General features: G+C 43.6%; 1 protein-coding gene across 4 annotated transcripts in view; it reads left to right on the plus strand.

The window, feature by feature from the left end:
- NR6A1 (nuclear receptor subfamily 6 group A member 1) overlaps positions 1 to 22,051 on the plus strand; it is a 212,163-nt gene that overhangs the window by 181,991 nt on the left and 8,121 nt on the right. For 3 of the 4 annotated variants that reach the window (XM_024126298.3, XM_055086974.1, XM_028493527.2), the window contains 5 exons: positions 1,105 to 1,160; positions 8,747 to 8,901; positions 10,495 to 10,722; positions 12,038 to 12,292; positions 19,914 to 20,035. In XM_024126298.3, the coding sequence (XP_023982066.1) occupies positions 1,105 to 1,160; positions 8,747 to 8,901; positions 10,495 to 10,722; positions 12,038 to 12,292; positions 19,914 to 20,035 (816 nt within the window). The remainder of the gene's footprint in view (positions 1 to 1,104; positions 1,161 to 8,746; positions 8,902 to 10,494; positions 10,723 to 12,037; positions 12,293 to 19,913; positions 20,036 to 22,051) is intronic. The other variant, XM_007113868.3, reaches the window with a different exon arrangement.

Raw genomic sequence — 22,051 nt, forward strand, 5'->3', positions numbered from 1 at the left:
ACACACACACACACACACACACACACACACACACACACACACACGCTTCAGCCAGACTGAACCACTTGGAAATTCCCAGAAAGAACTCTCCATGCTTACTTTCAACTTGAAACTTTTCTGTATACTGTCCAGTCAACCTGGAGCACCGTTTTCCTGCCTGCATAAATTATTTATCCTTTAAGACTCGGTTCAGAAGTTATATTTTCCAGAAAGCTTTGCCAGACACCAGAACCCTTCTGTAATTGCAAATCAGGGGTTCCTTGTCTGTGCCCCTGTAATAAGTGCTCTGTAAACAATGATGGTACTATTTAAAGTCTGCTTTTTATAGTTAGGAAATGCTAAATAGCTTCTTTTTGTTGCATTACATGAGTGGGAAATCAACTGCAAGGGAACTCTACTGACTGCCTTTGTAGAAAACAGCTAATGAGGTAAAAATTCTGAGTGATTAAAAAACAAAAAACCTGGGGCTTCCCTGGTGGCGCAGTGGTTGAGAATCCGCCTGCCGATGCAGGGGACACGGGTTCGTGCCCCAGTCCGGGAAGATCCCACATGCCTCAGAGCGGCTGGGCCCGTGAGCCATGGCCGCTGGGCCTGTGCGTCCAGAGCCTGTGCTCCGCAACGGGAGAGGCCACAACAGTGAGAGGCCCACGTACCACAAAAAAAAAAACAAAAACCTGTTTTCCTCATCCTGCAAATTAGTCTCAAACCTAGACTAGAAATAAAAAATATTTTATTTTAAAATGGAAGTATTCTTTTTATCTCCCCCCCCGCCCCCTTGAATTTATCAAGGCCTTCAAATGCATCATCTTGGTGGGATATTTGTAACTGTAGGACTATTAATAATGCTGTCATCTTCGTTGAGCATATTGAATGTATACAGTGTGTGTAGTGTGTATCCAGTGCCTTGGGGGCCCAACAGTATCTGCTGCCTATGAGCTAGCCTGGAATGATGGAAAGAATATGTGCTTTGGGTCCAGAAAGATCGGTGTTTTAATCTTAGCTTCACCTATTACTACCTTATGGTTTTGGCCAAATAAGTTCTCTTTTTGTGCCTAGACTTCTGTGGGCATGCTTCTTACTGTCTTAACTTATGTTTCCTTCCAGCAATCAGAGAAGATGGCATGCCTGGAGGCCGGAATAAGAGCATTGGGCCAGTCCAGGTGAGTTCTAGGTCTTACTCTTTGTGATCTACCCTGAAAGCTCAGGCTTCCAGATGCTCCTGTAGCTGCTCACCTTGATCCTCTTATCTGCTGCTAGGGGGAGCCATCTTTACTTTCATTCCTGTAAAACTGCTTTTAGAGCCTGGATATGAAAGTGCTTTGAAAATCTTAAATATATAAGATAATGGTTAAAGCTCCACTTGTGATGCCTCAACTCTTCCTAAGGATTTTTACAGAAGATGAATCCAATTCTGGTTCTAAAGCATCCAGATGATTTTTTTTTTTTTGGCCGCGCCACGCAGCTTATGGGATCTTAGTTCCCTGACCAGGAACTGAACCCAGGCCCTCTGCAGTGAGAGTGCAGAGTCCTAACCACTGGGCCACCAGGGAATTTCCCAGAGGACTTTTTTTTTGCGGTACGCGGGCCTCTCACTGTTGTGGCCACTCCTGTTGTGGAGCACAGGCTCCGGACGCGCAGGCTCAGCGGCCATGGCTCACGGGCCTAGCCGCTCTGCGGCATGTGGGATCTTCCCGGACTGGGGCACGAACCCGTGTCCCCTGCGTCGGCAGGTGGACTCTTCCCAGAGGACTTTTTATGTCAGTCACTTAAGGTTGTAGTTACGTAGTCTGGCAGAAATCAGCAAGACTACTTTGCTGTTCAGTGTCACTAAAGATATTTCAGCAGAAAGTTCATTGATTGCCTGTTTGTAAAGTAGGGAAGGTAATACCCATTCAGTCCCACAAACATTTACTCAGTATTACTTACTCTGTACCAGGCCCCCTGTACTGTAAGTTCAGTGTAGTGGGAAAGACAGATATGTAAACGGACATCATAATACAGTGGGTGATAACAGAGGTTGCCCAGGGAGTACAGAAAGAAGGGGCTTCTTTTCTGTTTGGGCCAGAGCCATGGTTGAGGACTGGAGACACTCAGGAAAGGCTTCCTGGAGAAGATAAAGTTTGAACTGAGTCTTCAAGGGAAAGGAAGAATTAGCTATGTTGAGAAGGGGTGGAAACCCAAACATCTTTTATTCCTGCTAGACAGAATAGACTGTAAAAGGAATCTTCAAGGAATGGCAAGGAGTTCATTCACTCAGGCTAGAGCACTGGGCACATGTTGTGAAGTGGCAGGAGATAAGGCAGATTCCTTGAGTTTGGAATCAGTTCTCTAAAAAGTGGCCTTCAACTAACTTTGATTATAGTTCCTTCAGTAAAGCCTTTGTGGGGCCAGCCTGCATCGCTTGTTCTTACTTGGCCAGCAGAAGAACTTCATCATGATAGAGAATTGGATCTGCTACGACCCATGAAGTGAATCCTTCAGTACCCTCTAGGGGGCAGGGACCATGATTCAAGGATTATGGGGATAGACCAAGAGGCAACTACTAAAAGGTTTTAAGTAGAAAGAGGGATATGGTCAAATTTGCATTTTGGAAAGATCATTCTAGCAATGTAAATTGTTTATGAGGAGCTGGGTAAGGGTCAGTGAAACTGGTGGCAAAGAAAAAGCAGTTAAAAGGGTTTTACAGCAGTCCAGGCGAGCGATATAGACAGTGTGGTTTCAAGTAGCACAGTGATAGTGCAGATTGAAGAGAGGGAATAGATTCAAGAAATGTTTAATAGGTAAAATTGATAGGATTTCTCCAATTGAATATGAGGGAATGAGAGAAATTCAGGAATTCAGAGTTGGTTTGAGACATACACTGATGATGTATGGGAGGGTTTTCTGTCACATGAGCTTGGTACACATGCACTCAGGTGTGGGGCGTGTGCTGCATTCATTCTCTTTTTTAAATCAAACATTTTTATTCATTTATTCAAGTCATATGTGTCTCTTGCAAATTAATTTATTTCGGTCTCCATTCATAGCTGCTCTTTTTTGTCTGGTAAAAAACATGTAACAGGAAATACACCTTCTTAACAAATTGTTAAGTGTACAGTACAGTAGTGTCAACTATATGCACATTCTGTACAGCAGATCTCTAGAACTTCTTAATCTTATCACTGAAACTTTATACCTATTGAACAGCAACTCCTCATTTCGTCCTCCCCCCAGTCCCTGGCAACCACCATTCTACTTTCCGCTCTTAAGAGTTTGACAACTTTTGATACCTCATATAAGTGGAATCGTGCAGGACTTGTCCTTCTGTGACTGCCTTATTTTGCTTAGCATAATGTCCTCAAGGTTCATCCATGTTGCAGCATATGACAGGATTCCTTCTTTTTAAAGGCTGAGTAATATTCCACTGTATGTATATAGCACATTTTTTGTTTTTTGTTTGTTTTTGCTTTGTGTTTTTGTTTTTAATTTTTATTGGAGTATAGTTGACTTTATGATGTTGTGTTGGTTTCTGCTGTACAGCAAAGTGAATCAGTTATACATATACATATATCTACTCTTTTTTAGGTTCTTTCCCCACTTAGGTCATTACAGAGGATTGAGTAGAGTTCCCAGTGCTGTAGAGTAGGTCCTTTTTAGTTATCTATTTTATATATAGTAGTGTCTATATCTCAATCCTAATCTCTCAATTTATCCCCCCCCCCATTCCCCCCGGTAACCATAAGTTTGTTTTCTACATCTGTGACTTTATTTGTGTTTTGTAAATAAGTTCATTTGTACCATTTTTTAAGATTCTACATATAAGTGATATCATACGATATTTTCTTTGACTTACTTCACTCAGTATGACAATCTCTAGGTCCATCCATGTTGCTGCAAATGGCATTATTTCATTCCTTTTTTATGGCTGAGTAATATTCCATGGGTAGTATGTACCACACCTTCTTTATCCATTCCTGTGTTGATGGACATTTAGGTTGCTTCCATTTCCTGGCTGTTGTAAATAGAATATAGCACATTTTGTTTATCTGTTCATCCATCGATGGACATTTAGCTTATTTCTACCTCTTGGCTAAAGTGAACATGGCCTTGGCTGCAGTGAACATGAGAGTGCAGATATCTCTTCAAGATCCTGATTTCAACTCTTTTGGATAAATACCCTGAGTGGAATTACTGCGTCATATGATAATTCTGTTTTTAAGTTTTTGAGAAACCTCCATACTGTTTTCCATAGTCGCCACACCATTTTATTGATATATTCTCACCTGAGTACACAGGGTTCCAGTTTTCCCCATCCTCTCCAGCACTTCTTATTTTCTGGAGTTTTTTGTTTGTTTGTCTGCTTGCTTGCTTGCTTGCTTGTTTGTTTGTTTGATACTGGCTATCCTAATAGGCATGAGGTGATATCTCATTATGGCTTTGATTTCCATTTCCCTGATGATTAGTGACTTTGAGCATCTTTTCATATGCCTGTTGGGTATTTGTATGTCTTCTTTGGAGAAATGTCTATTCAAGTATTTGCTACTTTTAAAAAAATTTTATTTATTTATTTTTGGCTGTGTTGGGTTTTCGTTGCTGCACGTGGGCTTTCTCTAGTTGCGGCGAGTGGGGCCTACTCTTCGTTTTGGTGCGCAGGTTCCTCATTGCTGTGGCTTCTCTTGTAGCAGAGCACGGGCTCTAGGCAGGCAGACTTCAGTAGTTGTGGCACGTGGGTTCAGTAGTTCTGGCTCGCAGACTCTAGAGCACAGTCTCACTAGTTGTGACACATGGGCTTAGTTGCTCCGTGGCATGTGGGATCTTCCTGGACCAGGGCTCGAACCTGTGTCCCCTGCATTGGCAGGCAGATTCTTAACCACTGCGCCACCAGGGAAGTCCCTGGTATTTGCTTTTTTTAATCAGGCTGATTAATTAGTTAATTGACTATTGAGTTGTAGGAATTCCTTATATATTTTGAATTTTAACCCTTTATCAGATATATAGTTTGCAAAAATTTTCTGGAAGTCGCCTATTCACTTTGTCGATTGTTTCCTTTGCTTTGCAGAAGTCTTTTAGTTTGATGTAATCCTATATTTCTATTTTTGCTTTGATGTCATATTCAAGAAGTCATTGACAAATTAGGGGTATGGGATTAACAGATACAGACTACTATATATAAAATAGATAAGCAACAGGATAATACTGTATAGCACAGGGAATTATACCCATTATCTTGTAATAACCTGTAATGGAATAGAATCTGTAAAAATACTGAATCACTATGCTATACACCTGAAACTAACACAATATTTTAAATCAATTATGCTTCAATTAAAAAAAGAAAAAAAAATCATTGCCAAGGCCAATGTCAAGAAGCTTTTTCTCTATGTTCTTTTAGGAGTTGTACTGTTTTGGGTCTTATGTTTAAGTCTTTAATCCACTTAGTTGCTTTTTGCATATGGCATAAGGTAAAACTCTTAATTTTATTCTTTTGCATATGGATATCCGATTTTCCCAACACCACTTGTTGAAGATACTCTCCTTTTCCTGTTGTGTAGTCTTGGCATCTTTGTCAAAGATCTTTTGACCATATGTCTGGGTTTATTTGGGGGCTCTGTATGTCTGTCCTTGTGCCGGTACGTTACTGTTTTGATTACTTTAGCTTTGTAATATGTTTTGAAATCAGGAAGTGCAAGGCCTCTAGTGTTGTTGTTCTTTCTTGGGATTATTTTGGCTATTTGGGCTTCTTTGTGGTTTCATATGAATTTTAGGATTTTTTTTTCAGCAAAAAAATGCCATTGGAATTTTGATAGGGATTACATTGAATCGGTAGAACACTTTGGAGAGTATGGACTTTTTAACAATATTAATAAGCCTTTTAATCTATGAACACAGGATGTCTTTCCATTTATTTATGTCTCTAATTTCTTTCAGCAGTGTACAAGCCTTTCACCTCCTTAGTTAAGTTTTTTCCTAAGTATTTTATTCTTTTTGATACTATTGTAAATGAGATTGTTTTCTTAATTTTCTCTTCAGATAATTCATTATTAGTATATAAAAATGCAACTCATTTTCTCTGTTGACTTTGTATTCTGCAGCTTTGCTGAATTCTTATATTAGTTCTAATAGTTTTTTGGTGACATCTTTAAGTTATCTACATATAAGATCATATGTCTTCTGTGAACAGAAATAGTTTTACTTCTTACTTTTTGATTTAGATGCCTTTTGTTTCTTTTTCTTGCCTATTGCTCTGGCGAGGACTTCTAGTACTATGTTGAATAGATGTGGTAAGAGTGGGCATCCTTGTCTTGATCCTGATCTTAGAGGAAAAGCTTTCCGTTTTTCACCACTGAGTATGATGTTAGCTATGGGCTTTTCATGTATGGCCTTATTTGTATTTATTCCTTTTATATTTCGATACAATAGAAAGTTTATCCACTGGGAAGAATTCTTAAGCATTTCCTCAATGAAAAACCTTCCTCACTATTACCTAATGTTTTTTGAGTACCCTCTGTGGCTGTCTCACCATGCCAAGGGATCCTCAGTCATTTACATCTCCAGACTCTATGTTCTTTCCAGAATTGAGGAGGCTGATGCTCAGAAAAACATATTTCATCTGTCATTGCTTTTGGGTTTTTGATACTGGGCATATAATTTTCCTTTTAGTCTTTTACTGTTTCTAGGTGGTGTGTTAGGAAGAGAGAGCTGTTATCTCCAAGTTCTTAACTGTGTTTAATTGTAATTAAAAATAAGTGATAGAATTTCCATTTATTGAGCACCTGTTGTGCACCTGCACTTAATAACTTTGTCTTAGATTAACCTCCCAAGTCTATCTGACTCAAACCTGTATGCTTCTTTGCTCCAGCACCCAGTGAGGGAATCATGAGCTATGAGGCAAGTGGTATTATCTCCATTTTACTAATGAGGGAGCTAAGGCTCAGAGAACTTGAGTGACTTGCCCAACAGTAAGGAAATGACAGATGAGATTTACACCCAGATTCAAGCGCTCCCAACAAGTTCCATCCCCCTGTTCAGTGCATTAATGATTGCTTAGTGTCCGATGAGACCCTCAGGGAGAGACAAGTACAGTCCAACTTTGACTTCCAGCTGGAATAAGCTTGATTTTACCATAACTGGCCCTTTTTACCAAGCTCAAGTACTTTCATGACCTCGACGTTCTGGTTTTGCTCTCACCACTATCACTGAGGCTGCACATTCAGGGCCTCCAGTAGATGGCTTGTAATTTGATGGCACCATTTGTCTTCATGTGTCTTATAAAATGTAAACAATGATTTCAGTGTTCTAAGGACCTCTCTTTTCTAAGAGAAAAGATTTAGGTTTTTTTTTTTTTTTTTTGCTACATGTGACTGAATAAAAAAAGACAAACCCTCTAATTCAATATGCAATCCAAACTATTTAAAACCAATCACTCAACTTGAGCACCAGTTAAACATTTCTTGTTTTCCCTCAAAGTCCTCTGTGTTGGCTAACTTCCAGTTCTAAATGCCTATTTATATCTATGATTGGAGCAGCTCAAGGTTCCCTCAAAGGCAAAGAAGTATGTTGTAGGTTTGTGTCAGACAGACTTGGGAGAAAATGTCCTCTCAGGCTTTCCATAGGAACAAGAAACAAAAATTCATCTGGCTCTCTTTCCTTAGTACTCACTCTCATTCTGTGTGCTGACTTTAGCCAGCTTGGCCTCTGGATTAAACACTTTAGAGAAGAAGTGTGTGTCCACTCCCTATATGGCAAAGTAGCTAGAGCACTGGACTGAATACTTGGCTACTTTGGCCTCTTCCTCAAACTCCTGCTCAGACATGGGCAAGTCAATTTGCTTGACTGAGCTACAGTTTCTTCTTTTATTCAGTAGGCTTAGAAATGTCTTTCTTACTAAGAAATCTCATGCAAAGGTATACAGTCAGTACTGAGTAAGTGGACATTTATTCCTTTATCCAACATGCATTTATTTGAGTACTGCTTTTTTCTAGATCCTGTCATAGCCTAAGGTCTTATAGAGGATATTTTTATGATACATTACCATAAGTGCTATAAAAATAACAATGATAATCAAGATATCATTGTCAGCCTTCCATAATAGTTTTGTGCTAGGCCCTTTTCTAAACATGTGATAATATATTAACTAATTTAATCCTCAAAACAGTCCTATGTGATGGATACTATTATTCTCTCCACTATACAGGTGAAGGAACTTAGGTTTAAATAGTTGTATGACTTGCCCAAGATTGTACAGCTAGAAAGTGGCAGAACCTGGATTAGAACAAAGGTGATTTGACTGTAAAATTCAAACTCTTAACCGTTATGGTATTCTGCCTCTCTCAGAATACACAGAATTATGAGTGGATAGAAGAAGGACCTAAAATTCTGTCTGCGCTTAGTAATAGAAGGATTCAAAAAGAAGGTGACATTTGAATTGGGTCTTAAATGGCAAGTAGGAGTTTGTTATTGGAGAATGGTGTTTCAGCAGCAGGAAAGAATAGACTAAGGACAAAGAGGAGTGTTGAGGAACCTAGAGGCTTTGTGGCTGGGAGGAGGGTAAATGGACAAAAGGAATGCCATGGTGAGCCATAGTGCTGGCAGGCAGGCAACCAGGCTGTCCTAAGATTAGTGAGAGAGAGACCTGGAGTATGTGGGTGGAGGGGAGGGAATTTGACTTTCTCTCTAGAGAGTTCTAAGAATCCCCATGAAGTTTAAATAAGTTCTCAGTCCTAAAGAAGGAACACCTAGTCTAACATATATCAATTCTTTGTCAAAGATATCAGAGGAAGAGATCGAAAGGATTATGTCTGGGCAGGAATTTGAGGAAGAGGCCAGTCACTGGAGCAACCATGGTGACAGCGACCACAGTTCCCCTGGGAACAGGGCTTCAGAGAGCAACCAGCCCTCACCAGGCTCCACACTGTCCTCCAGGTGAGCTTCAAGGCAAACCCAGCATCATCTAGGGATCACCCAAAGAATGGACCCACAAGCAACCTCTGAGCTGGGCTGGGTATTCCTGCCAGTCCGTCTCAGCCATTGTACTCTTGCTTCCTCAGTCTTTTGGGGTTGGGGTGACGATGATGCAAAGCAGCATTTTACAGCCCATTTTTTAGCTAAAGACCTTGAAAATGTCAGCAGTCTCTTCTGCAGATTGATAAAGTGCTATAGCCACTATCCATGCCCATACATTCTTCACCTAACAGAATAACATTTTAATTGTAACTCTTTTCTCTCACTTACTTTATCATTTAAAAAAAACCCACATTGACAATATCGAATTAAGTTATCATTTCTCTGCCTCAGCAAGAGTGAAGATTTTCGCATTATAACTTTTAGGAAACTGAAAACTTTTCAAGTTAGTCAGATTTGCTGGTGTCATGAAATACCAGTTTGAAGACTCTTGGTTCTAGAATGATATTTTAAGTTAGTTGTTAGGTATGAAATATAGTCATCAGCTACCAAGGAAGATTTTCTTTCTCCAGAAATCTTTATTTTAGGACAGGGGTTGAGAAACATTTTTTTTTTTTTTTTTTTTTTTTTTTTTTTGTGGTATGCGGGCCTCTCACTGTTGTGGCCTCTCCCGTTGCGGAGCACAGGCTCCGGACGCACAGGCTCAGCGGCCATGGTCCACGGGCCCAGGCGCTCCGCGGCATGTGAGATCTTCCCGGACCGGGGCACGAACCCGCGTCCCCTGCATAGGCAGGCGGACTCTCAACCACTGCGCCACCAGGGAAGCCCCAAGAAACATTTTTTATAAAGGCCAGATAGTAAATATTTTAGGCTTTGCAGTCCACACAGTCTAGGTCTCAACTACTCAGTTCTGCCATTGTAGTGCGAAAGCAGCCAGAGACAATATGTAAATGAATGAGTGTGGCTGTGTTCTAATAAAACTTCATTTACCAAAACAGGCCATGGGCCATAGTTTGCCAGCCCCTGTTACAGGAGGGGTCATCTAGGTAAAACTAGTTGACTGTTAGATTTCTCCAAGAAAGGTGGGGAAGATAAGAATATTCCTTTCTCTTGATATTTCATTATAACTTTTATTCATTCGTTTGTTCCTTAGTTTGTTCCTTCCTGTGAATGTTTAGGGAGTTGTTGCCACACGCCAGGTTCTTTGCTAGGTGCTGGATTTGTTCTGTGGCCTGGCAAGGCACTTAGCCTGTTTCTGACTTAGTTGTCCTAGCAGTGTAAAATATAAACACTCACCTTTGTCATCATAGTCTATGAATATTCTATGAAACTCTCCAAATGTGGCACCTGTACAGAGAGGTCATTTAACCAGTGTTTTTCAGTACAGCTCTGCCAAGTTCTGGGTGTCCAAAGGTGAGCCATATATATATGCACATTTGCACAGAGACCCCATCTAGTAGGGGAGACATGCCTGTAACCATTGATTATGTCCTTAGCTTAATGAAGACGGAGTGCATGGCCAGAGAACACCTGAGCCACCTCCTAGCTCACTTCCTTTGAGTAGGCAGTATAGACCTGCGATGTTTCTGCTTGACATGAGACTTTTCTCTCCAGTAGGTCTGTGGAACTAAATGGATTCATGGCATTCAGGGATCAATACATGGGGATGTCTGTGCCTCCACACTATCAATATATACCGCACCTTTTTAGCTATTCTGCCCACTCTCCACTTCTGCCCCCACAAGCTCGCAGCCTGGATCCCCAGTCATATAGTCTGATTCATCAGCTGGTGTCAGCCGAGGACCTGGAGCCATTGGGCACGCCCATGTTGATTGAAGATGGGTGAGTGAGTCTTGGTCTGTTTAGCCCTGTAGCTTCAAAGTGGTCCCTACCCCACACCCATCTTCATCCCTGGCTGCTGTACCCCAGGCTTTGGAATGAGTTGGGGGATAATAAGCAATGACTCGAGCATCAGAAGTCATATCTTTGCTTATCGTTGAAGTTAGTGATCCCTCATTTTTCTCTTGAGCATCTTTTCTTATAGAGTGGGGGCTATTTATCAATCCCTATGGAGTTGGGATTAAAGGGCTTTTGTTTCTGGTTGGGCTGAGGTACGCCAGACTCTGGAATGGGTCTGAGTGCTTCTGTGCCAGAGATGAGCTGTAATTCTGGGAATAATCATACATTAAGTTTAGGCTTCTTAACAGGGCACTCAAGGCACTAACTGGTTGTGGCCTGTCTGTATCCTTAGTCAACATACTCATCAGTAGCCCAGTGCCGTGTGCTCTGTGTGCAGGCCTGAGCGGGTGGAAGGAATACTCTTTCAATCCTGTCAGCTCTGCCTGAGTGGATAATAGTTCAGCCCACCCATTGCTGTACTCATTATTCATTTAGCCTGGAGCATAGGCTGTTTGAGTGTTACTAAGCTTAGACCGCCCCCTCTGCCCCAAAAGGTATCCTGAGATTTCTTAAGCTAGTTTCCCATTTCAGAAGAGGAAATTCAAATGTCTGCCTACAAGAAGGCCACCACCAAAACCTTTATAAATCTGATGTGGGGGTGTGGGGAAGAGTCATGACAGGGACCTTGAGAGAAAGAAAACTGGGACCCTATCTCCTCCAGCCCAGAGATGAGAAATGCCCTGCTCCTTCCATCCCGCAGTAGCTTAGTTTCCTGAACTCGCACCACCAGGGGGTGCAATGAGAGCAAGAAAAGCTTCTGAACCTGTTCTATTCTCTTTCAGCCGTCTCGCCCCGAGGCTCATTTTTGTGCCAATCCCTGTATTGAGTAGGCACCAGATTCACCCTAATGGAATTAGCTCTCATTTCCAAAACTGGTGCAAAAGTGACTGGGAATTTTCTTCTAACACATGGAGCATTAAAAGTCCTACTCCCTGATAATTGCACAAACTTCTAAGCCTCCTTTCCCCTTTGCAACCTTTTCTTATCACATCTGCTCCTCCAGCCCTGAGCTTACTGCTGGCCCCAGTCCTGTCCCTTTATCATTAAACTGAATTGAATGGAGCTGGAGATCCTTGGTCAAGGGCAAGGAGCCCACTGCCAGAGACCCTTTGTGCCCTTAGGAGTACTCTCTCCCTTTGCCCCCATCCTCACCATTCTGGCCACTAGAAGTAACTTTCTCCTGTTCCTACCCCCCCAGATATGCTGTGACTCAAGCAGAGCTATTTGCCCTGCTTTGCCGCCTGGCTGATGAGCTGCTTTTTAGGCAGATTGCCTGGATCAAGAAACTGCCTTTCTTCTGCGAGCTCTCAATCAAGGATTACACGTGCCTCCTGAGCTCTACGTGGCAGGAATTAATCCTGCTGTCCTCCCTCACTGTTTACAGCAAGCAGATCTTCGGGGAGCTGGCTGATGTCACCGCCAAGTACTCACCCTCTGATGAAGAACTACATAGGTGAGAGCTCCTGGCTGGGGAGAAAGTCTCAGGCAACCAAACCATTGTCATCTCTGCAAGGCAGGGCTGCCTGACACTCCAGAGGATGGGCATTAAAGCCACACATGGCTGGACTTGAATCTTCACTCTGCTGCTGGCTAGCTTTGTAAGTTTGGTCAAGTCTCTGATCCTCAGGTTCTGAATTTATAAAGTGGGGTAATGACAATACCTCCCCAACAAGGTAGTTGTGAGGAATAAATGATAATGTTCAGCAAAGCTTAGCAAGTGCTAAGCTGTTATTTTGGTCACATCTGGATTACTGAGATAAGTTAATGTATCTGGAAAGAACATTTCCTACAAGGTGAGGGGCTCTGAGCTGTAGTTTACAATCCAAGAAAAAGACTCAGGAGTTATTGTAGTACCTACTGTGTGCCAAGCACTGGGCTTGGTATTTTACATTATTATCTTTCTTTGTCACAGTCTCCAGCACTGTAGGTGTTGTTATGCCCATTTTATAGATGAGAAAACTGAAGTTCAGAGGGGCCTACCCTTGAGGGTTTTGGATTTGAACCCAGAGCCTGGAATTGAACCTATGCCTGCCCAAGTGAAAGTCTAGGCTCTTTCACTGTATCTCAGATGTAGTGAGATAAGAGAATGGGACTGAAATACTAAACTCTCCTCCTCGATGTTTTCTGGCATAAAGTTTCATCGCAGCCGGCTAGGATCCTTCTAACCTCCCTGCCTAGAGCAGGTCTTTTACTCACTTTGGAGACCTGGAGCACATGGTGACACCCCAAAATCAGGAAAAATGATCTCTTGATACAACTTTTCTGACTTACTGATTTATCCATGTGAAAAATAAAAGTTTAAATCGCATTTAAATAGTCCTTTCCAATAGTTCACCTTTATTAGACAGTTTAAAATAATGGAAGTCATGGGATTCCAGAGCACCAAGAAAGAGGGAAGAAAAGGTTCCTCCACCGAAGAAAGCTGGAGAAGGTAGAGTACCAGCCCCCAGACTTCTCTACACAGGACTGAGGTGCATCTCCCTCTGCCACTTAATCACCATATGGCATAAAGATAAGTTGAGACTTAGGCTGGGAGCAAAGCTGTAACATCTTCAAGGGCCCTTTGCACAGCTGAGGGAGGGAGGAGTCTGGGTACTTTCTCCCCCTGGTTTTCTAATATTTCCTTATTAATGATGCTTACAGGCTTGATGGTAATCTATAAATGACAGAGTTTTTAACCCAGATGACATTTTGTCCTTAAACAGAGCTATCTGATTTTGCAGATAACCTAACCCCTTGTCCTGAGCCTCTAATTCATTGTTTCCATCAAATTCCTGTCTCCTGCTCTGTATCTCTGGGCTGACTGAGTGTTTGGATAGCAGTCAGCCTGCTCTAATATTGTCAGGATTTGCAGAGCTGGCCCAGTGAGCCCGGCCTCCCTATTTGCCTGGAATCCACCAATGCAGCCTGAGGCTGCCTACAAAGTCAGCCTGAGGCTGCCTACAAAGTCAGCCTGTGGCTGCCTACCAAGTCAGCCTGTGGCTGCCTACAAAGTCAGCCTGTGGGCTCCCCTCTCTATAGAATGGTGAGTCTCCCCATGCCCTCTGCAGGTAGGCAAGGATCACTGGCCATGCAGGGTTCTCCGTGGCTTTAAGCTTCATGAAAGGCACCCCATCCCACTATTTCCAATCCCTTGAGCCCCAAGAGCAAGGCAGGGACCAGTAGCAACTGAACTAGTGAGGGAATTTTTATTTTCTAGGAAGAGTCCTTACCAAGGAGAATCTAGAGCTGCACTATCAAGTGTAGTAGCTGCTAGCCTCAGGTGGCTATTTAAGTTACTTAAAATTAAAAATTCAGTTCCTGGGGCTTCCCTGGTGGCACAGTGGTTGCGAGTCCGCCTGCCGATGCAGGGGACACGGGTTCGTGCCCCAGTCCGGGAGGATCCCACATGCCGCGGAGCAGCTGGGCCCGTGAGCCATGGCCGCTGAGCCTGCGCGTCCAGAGCCTGTGCTCCGCAACGGGAGAGGCCACAACAGTGAGAGGCCCGCGTACCGCAAAAAAAACAACAGAACAAAAAAAACATTCAGTTCCTCATTTACAGTAGCCACAAGTGCTTAGGAGCCACATGTGGCTACTGGCTACTGTATTGGACAGTTGCAGATATATATATATATATATATATATATATATATATATATATATATATATTTCCATCATCACAGAAAGTTGTATTGAATAGTGCTAACTCTGGAACACATGTTGCAGCTGAGCTTGCAAGTGGGTTCTGAGGATAAGAAGTAGATTCATTGTTAGGACTTTCACTCCACTGTGGAATCCTTCAGTGGAAAAATACAAGTTAAACTTCAACATGTTAGTTCAACATGCCCATTTACTGAGCACCTGTTGTGTGTGCCTGGAGGAGGGGTGTTGGGATAACAGATAATACAGACATGGTTTCTGAGATGAGAGCCCGTATTCTTGGTTTAGGGGATTGGGGGGGGCAAATAGAAGCAGGTAGAATCTACAGTTCAGGGTGATATTAGTGGAGATTGAGGGGCATATGAGGGACTGTGAAAGCATAGACTAAAGAGTGAGTACCTCTACTTGCATAATCAGGGAATGGTTGCCAAAGAGGAAAAGACATTTGAGCTGCACCTTGAAGTGGCATTTTTCTAGGTAGATTATAGAGAATAAGAGGCAGGCAGTAGAATAACACAGAGTCCTAGAAGGTAGAGATTCTGGGTGGTTGGTTTGTGCAGATAACCAAAAAGCAATCCTGTGGATTAGGGTATAGAGAGAATATATCTGAGAGGCAGAGAAATGAGGGGAGAAATGACAGGAGAGAGAGGTACAGGAAAGACAAGTCGTGAAGGTGCTCAAATGCTAATCTAAAAAACTCGGATTTTATTGGGTGAATAGTATTAAGTCATGGGACGTTTTTAAGTAGAGCAATTACATGTCAAGTTGCATTTTGGAAAGATCCCTGTGGCTATAAAGGTCAGGATGGATTGCATAGAAAAGGCTAGAAGACAGTGGCTGTGTAGGAAGCTGTTCCATAGCCCAGGTAAAAATAAACAAGTCCTGGACAAGGCAGCAGTGACCATGGGAATAGAGAGGGCAGCACAGAGTTAAGAGATGACAGGGAGGTAAAGTCAGTGGGACCTCAGTGAGTGGAAAAGTTGGGGGTACTGCCAGGCAGGTGGGCACCAATTCTCTTAGCCAAGATAATGGAGCCTGGGAAGAACAGGTTGAGAGATGAGCTGCTCTGAGTTTGACTTGGGGTCTGTTGAGTCTGAGATGCATGTGGAACTGCCCAGGAGGCCAGAGGAAATGGAAGTACCAGAACCTTTGGAATCAGGTTCATCACTGTAAGGCAGTCCCCAGACTGTGGAGAGTGGGGAGTCTGTAATTGGCCACAGCTCTTCCCTACCTTGCCTACTCCGGCGTTACTCCCACTCCCACAAAATGCCTTTACTTTTTCACAACTGTTGAGTGCAAGCGAGTTCCTGCTGTCATGAAAGACTTTTCCCAGATGATACATGACCACCTCCTCTTCTCTTCTCAAATATTGAATCAAATTTATGGTGCCCATTTTCCTTAATCAGGCTGTTACCAGACAGTGAGCCGGGTGAATTTGATTTAAAGCAGATTGTAGCACCAGCCAGTGACTGCTCCTGGCCCTAATCAAGACTCCTTCACTCTTAGGAGAAGATGCCTTGCACTAGATGGGCTTTAATGGGCACTTCTATCTCGTGAACACTAGCCCCATTTCTGCCAGATCTCTGGAAAGTTGCCTCACAACTTCCCTGCTAAGACCCTAGCTGTAAGGTTCAAGAAACACAGTCTTTTCTTTTTGCTGTGATAACACGAGTGATGCTGCTGCTGCTGTTAATAATGATAATAGCTAACAATTATAGACTGTTTATTGTGCCAAATTCCATCTTAAGTGCTTTGCAAACATTATTTGTTTAGTCCTCACCACTTCCCTAAGAGACTGTACTAATATTAACCCTGTTCCATACATGAGGAAGGAGCATGAGGTTCAGAGAGGTGAAAACTCAAGGCTATAAAGCTAAAAGAGATGGAGCTGAGATTATCATCTAGATCTGTTGTGCTCTAAAGCCCAGATTCTTTACCATTACTAAATTTTTCAGCCTTCTCAAAAGTTTGACTTTCTGGAATGTGTCCTGGAGCTGCAGTCTTACTTTTCATCTTGGAGTCTATATGTGGGTGCTGAGATGGCAGTTCCTCTAAGGATGTGGCTGATGACTGCTTCTGGGAGTAGGTGCATTTAGATGAGTGAAAAAGAGACAACTGGGCCCTTCAGCCCCCTTAATGGGACATAACTTACACAGTGTCAGCTTCAATTGCTGACTGAATGGTCCAGTGGTTTGGGGGATCCTGGCAGGAATGTTTTCCTTGTCCTAACATGCTTGTGTAATGGTAACCTAGAAGAAGAATGGGTGTGTTTGTCCAACTTTCAGGCTTTGAATGTTGATAATTTGTAGACAGGGAATACAGGGGCGTTAGAACTGTGGAGTGGGCAGATGTGGAGGAGGCACGGCTGCAGGAGAAAGCAGGCCCATGGAACAGAGAACAATTTGTTTATCAAGGGGCGGGATGCGGGGTGTGGAGGAAATCTTTGCAGTCAGGCTGTGGAGACTGAGTGGGGGCTGCTGGGCTGGCTGCCAGGGGTCCATGCTGGTTGCCTATCCTAGGAAGCTTGGGAAAAGAGGGTATGTGCTCTCCCCAAGAGAGAGGGCAGATCTGGGTCGTATACTCAGGCCAGGCATGTGGGAGTTCCTTTGTGTCCCTCAGGTCAAGACTCAACTGGGAATAGGTTTAGCATTGCTGTCTAGGGGTCTGGCTGGTAGCCACACACCTGCAGGTTCTGCAGAGCCAGAGTGAGCACTTGCGGCAAGAGCTTACTGATGAGGGGAGAGAGTGTTATCTTTACTTGCTATACTGCTTGGCCACCAGACAGATGCTGAAACTGCTGCATCCTCCTTTTTTATGCCCAACCCCATCCCATCTCTTCCCCACCCCTCCAAACAGATACTGATGGGCATTTTCAGTAAAGACCTTTTCCCTCTCAGGAACAGAAGTCGCTGACAAAGTACTGTGATGAGGAGTGATCTTCACTCACAGGCACACTGCTTCCTGCAGGTCTCAGCATCATGGAGGCAGCGGAGGGGCAGTTTTATGCACTGCAGCGAGTCCAACACCCACTCTGGGTTGGGCCCTGAGCTGAGTTGCTCTGGGAACACAGACCTCCTGAGGTATCCCCTGTGGTAGCATGTGGTAGCCTTTCCCAGTTGCCAGTTAAGAACAAGACAGGGAATGGACAGTGTAGTGCTGAGAAAGCGACAGACTTGGAATGAGAAAACTTGGGTTTCGACCTTGTCCCCACCACCACTAATTTGTTTTATTCACTTAGAACTTTGGAGAAGGCATCTCTTCTGCTTTCTCTTCCCTAACATGAAGGTGATATTACTTTTCTCACAGATTATCAGGAGGGTAAAATGTAAGAATGCAATAAGGGCACAGTAAATAACCTCTCTGAGCCTGTTTCCACAAGTGAACAAAGAGGATTATAATATCCTTTTTTGTGGATTTATTGGAAGCATCCAGTGAAATGATGGATTTAAAATATTTAACAAAGTGCCTGGCAAGTAGCAAACACTCAACAAATGGTAGAATACTAGATATGGTTATTGTAGTGGTTATTAAATATGTGTGTCTGTCAGCCAATCTGAGAACATATTAATAAAGTTGTAAAAGCCATTGGGCCAGGAGCAGAGAGAAACATGGTAGTTCAAATTAGCAAACTGGGACCCAGAGGGTCAGGGCTCCGGATTGCAAGTAGCTGCTGCTGTGGCTCCCCCTGGTGCTTGAGAAGTGCAGGTGCCTCTGGCCTCAACAGGAGCCAGGCTTTCCCCAGGAAAGAGAAAAATGTCCTGCCTGGCCAGGAAGCCAAGCCCTTGCAAAGCCTTCAGAGTCAACACAGAAAGCAATAGGACCCAGACAGCAGTAGTACATTCCCAGGAGTTCTGGACCCTACCCAGATAGGGGCTTCTTGCCTAGCATGGGGCTGTAGTACCCTGATCTGAACAAGTCACCCAGAAGCAACTCTGAGGCTAAGCATCTCTCTGTGACTCAGCTACATCAGAGGCCTGTCTGGAACACCTAGAAGAGTGGATGCTGGGCCTGACCCCAGCTTTTATAAACTATTTTCCCACTAAGCCTTTGCCTCCTTGGTTTGGGAGTATCTCCATTTCTGGTATAAGATATTCCCCACTATGACCCAGAGTATTAGTCCCCCAGCCTAGGGCTCCTTTGCCTAAAACTTGGTGTTTCCCCAGGGAATTAACTCCTAATCCAAAGAAAGCAGCATGGGGGCTTCCCTGGTGGCACAGTGGTTAAGAATCCACCTGCCAACGCAGGGGACATGGGTTCGAGCCCTGGTCCGGGAAGATCCCACATGCTGGGGAGCAACTAAGCCCGTGCACCACAGCTACTGAGCCTGCGCTCTAGAGCCCGCGAGCCACAACTACTGAGCCCATGTGCCACAACTACTGAAGACCGCGCTCCTGGAGCCCCGGCTCTGCAACGAGAAGCCGCCGCAATGAGAAGCCTGTGCGCTGCAACTAGAGAAAGCCCGCGTGCAGCAACGAAGACCCAATGCAGCCAAAAATAAATAAATTTAAAATAAATTAAAAAAAGAACACTCCTGAAAGAAAAAACATTAAAAAAAAAAAAGTAGCATGGTCAGCGTTGAGTCTTCTCTGCTAATGGATGCCACCTCAGATATTGAGAAAATCAAGGCCTTAGGGAGTTAGCCCAGGTTCAAGGTTCTAGCTCTGCTACCAACTAGCTGTGTGCTTGCGGACCAGTCCCTTCTATTCTTTGAACTTCAGTTTCTCATCTGTACAATGGTGATTATAATCTCACCTAGCACATAGGGTTGAGAAAACTAAATGAGATAATGCACATAAAGTGCCCAGCACAGAGACTGGCATGACATAGAGGCTCAATTTATGTTTCCCTCCCTCCCTCTCTAGCTGAAGTCAGGGATGCCAATAAAAATGTTCACTGTGCATAACCTCAGCCATGCTGGAAACAGTGAACTTAAAAACAATCAGCAGCTTTTCCTTCATTGTGGCAGTAGCTCACATAGAGTCACCATGGAAGCTGCCATTGTTACTAGAGGCTGCATCGCAACAACAGCAGTATCTTAACGATGTCATACTTCTCTACATTTACATCCCAAACCCCCGTGACCCTTTTTACCCCAAGAAGGCAAGCATTATTTTACAGAGGAGGTCCTCAAAGCTTAGAGAGGTCAAAGGACTTTCCCAAGGTCTCATAGCTTGTATGTGATGGAGCTGGATTTGAACTTAGATTTGATTGACCCCAACTGACCTTGGGAACAGCAGCTTGTATGAGCTGCCTTGGCCTCTAGACAAACCATGGATTCACCTGTCCTTCACAAATGTGTCTGGATTCCATTTCCCCCAAGCTCAACCGCTTTCCTATCTTAGCTGCCTTAAGGAGCTGTAGGTTACTTCTGTCTCCCTTCCATTACCTCCACTGGTAATCAGAGCCCATTATTAACACTGGTGTCTGTTCCCCAGATTTAGTGATGAAGGGATGGAGGTGATTGAGCGGCTCATCTACCTGTATCACAAGTTCCATCAGCTAAAAGTGAGCAATGAGGAGTATGCTTGCATGAAAGCAATTAACTTCCTAAATCAAGGTGAGTAACTGGGGGTGGGAAGAAAAGACTTTTTTTTTGTCAGTGAATGTTTGCCCTTTTGCCTTCATGTTTCACCCCTACCCCCTTTACCTTCAGGACTGTCACACAGAATCTGTCACACCATGTGGCTACCGATCTTGGAAGTCCTGTGCTGCCCTCATCATCATTCTGCCCCACTATAGCGCAGAGCATGGTTTGGATTTTTTTCTTCAAACCTAAATGCCACAGCCTCTATAACTCATAGAGGAAGGAAGAGGATTTGCTTTGTTTAGTCAGTTTTAATGCATTTAAACACAGACATCAAGGACAGTACATGCGTCATTTAAAATATGCACCAAGTTTACCAGCGACTGAAGAAGAGCAGAGTGACTGATGAAACTACTGGAGATAAGGGATCTGTGACAGGCTGACGGCCCCTTCAGGGCAGAGCTGGGGTGCACAGAACTCACACACCCATATCAAGCATGGCTTTAATTCGAAGAGTGGTGGGTGTGATTTACATGGAGTATTACCTGCAGAGCGGTGCTTGGTAGCTGCTGGTAAGCAGAGTATGCAAGGAGAATTTGTGTTCCCTTTCTTCCAGAGTAACATATGAGTACTCTACTCTCAGAGTGGGGCTGGGCTGTTTTGCTGCCTATGACATTGAAAATGCTGTGTTCCTGTATTCAGTTTCCTAGTCCAGAGACTCTTGATCCCCCCGCCTCTTTGCCCACTCCTCCCTCAGTATTGACCTCTTCCTCTTGCTTCTGCACCTTTCATGCATTTATCTGGTGTTCTGTGTACCTCCCTTAGGCCAGGCCCTGTGTTGAGCATTAAAGACATTGAAGTAAATTAGATCCCAGGTTCCTGGCCTCAAGAAGTATACATTCTGATGGCACTTGTTACATTGCTTGAGCCTCAGATGGGGGGAGATCAGTAACAACTACTTGGAGGACCAGAAATCTGAGAGCTGGGCCTCAAAGCCTGGGTAAGATTTATGTATAGAATATTTATATTCTATATATGAAAAAGGGGGATTGTGTGTGTTTATATGTATATGAACACACTATATAATATATATATACATATATGAGAATGAGAGAGACATCTACAGGCGTACCTTGGAGATATTGCAGGTTTGGTTCCAGACCAGCACAATAAAGGGAATATTGCAATAGCGCAAGTCACGTGAATTTTTTGGTTTCCCAGTGCCTGTGAAAGTTATGTTTATACTATACTGTGATCTGTTAAGTGTGCAGTAGCATTATGTCTTAAAAAACAGAGTACATACCTCAAAAAAATGTATTGCTATAAAATGCTAACCATCATTGAGCCTTCAGCGAGTTGTAATCTTTTTGCTGGTGGAGGGTCTTGCCTCAGTGTTGTCTTTGTTTGAATTTATTTTTTAAATTTATTTTTGGCTGCGTTGGGTCTTCGTTGCTGCATGCGGGCTTTCTTAGTTGCGGCAAGCAGGGGCTACTCTTCGTTGAGGTGCGCAGGTTTCTCATTGCGGTGGCTTCTCTTGTTGCGGAGCACGGGCTCTAGGCACGTGGGCTTCGGTAGTTGTGGCACGCGACCTCAGTAGTTGTGGCTCGAGGGCTCTAGAGCACAGGCTCAGTAGTTGTGGTGCACGGGCTCAGTTGCTCTGCGGCATGTGGGATCTTTCCAGACCAGGGTTCGAACCCGTGTCCCCTGCATTGGCAGGTGGATTCTCAACCACTGCGCCCCCAGGGAAGCCCTTGCCTCAGTGTTGATGCTGCTGACTGATCAGGGTGGTGGTTGCTGAAGGTTGGGGTGGCCGTGGCAATTTCTTAAAATAAGACCACAGTGACATTTGCCACGTCAATTGACTTTTTCTTTGATGAACGAATTTTCTGTAGCGTGCAATGCTGTTTGAACATTTTACCCACAGTAGAACTTCTTCCAAATTTGGAGTCAATTCTCTCAAACCCTGCTGCTGCTTTATCAACTAAGTTTATGTAATATTCTAAATCCTTTGTTGTTATTTCAGCGGTCTTCACACAGCTTCTTCAGCGG

Source organism: Physeter macrocephalus, chromosome 9 (genome assembly GCF_002837175.3).
Source record: "Physeter macrocephalus isolate SW-GA chromosome 9, ASM283717v5, whole genome shotgun sequence".
Classification (NCBI taxonomy): Eukaryota; Metazoa; Chordata; class Mammalia; order Artiodactyla; family Physeteridae; genus Physeter; species Physeter macrocephalus.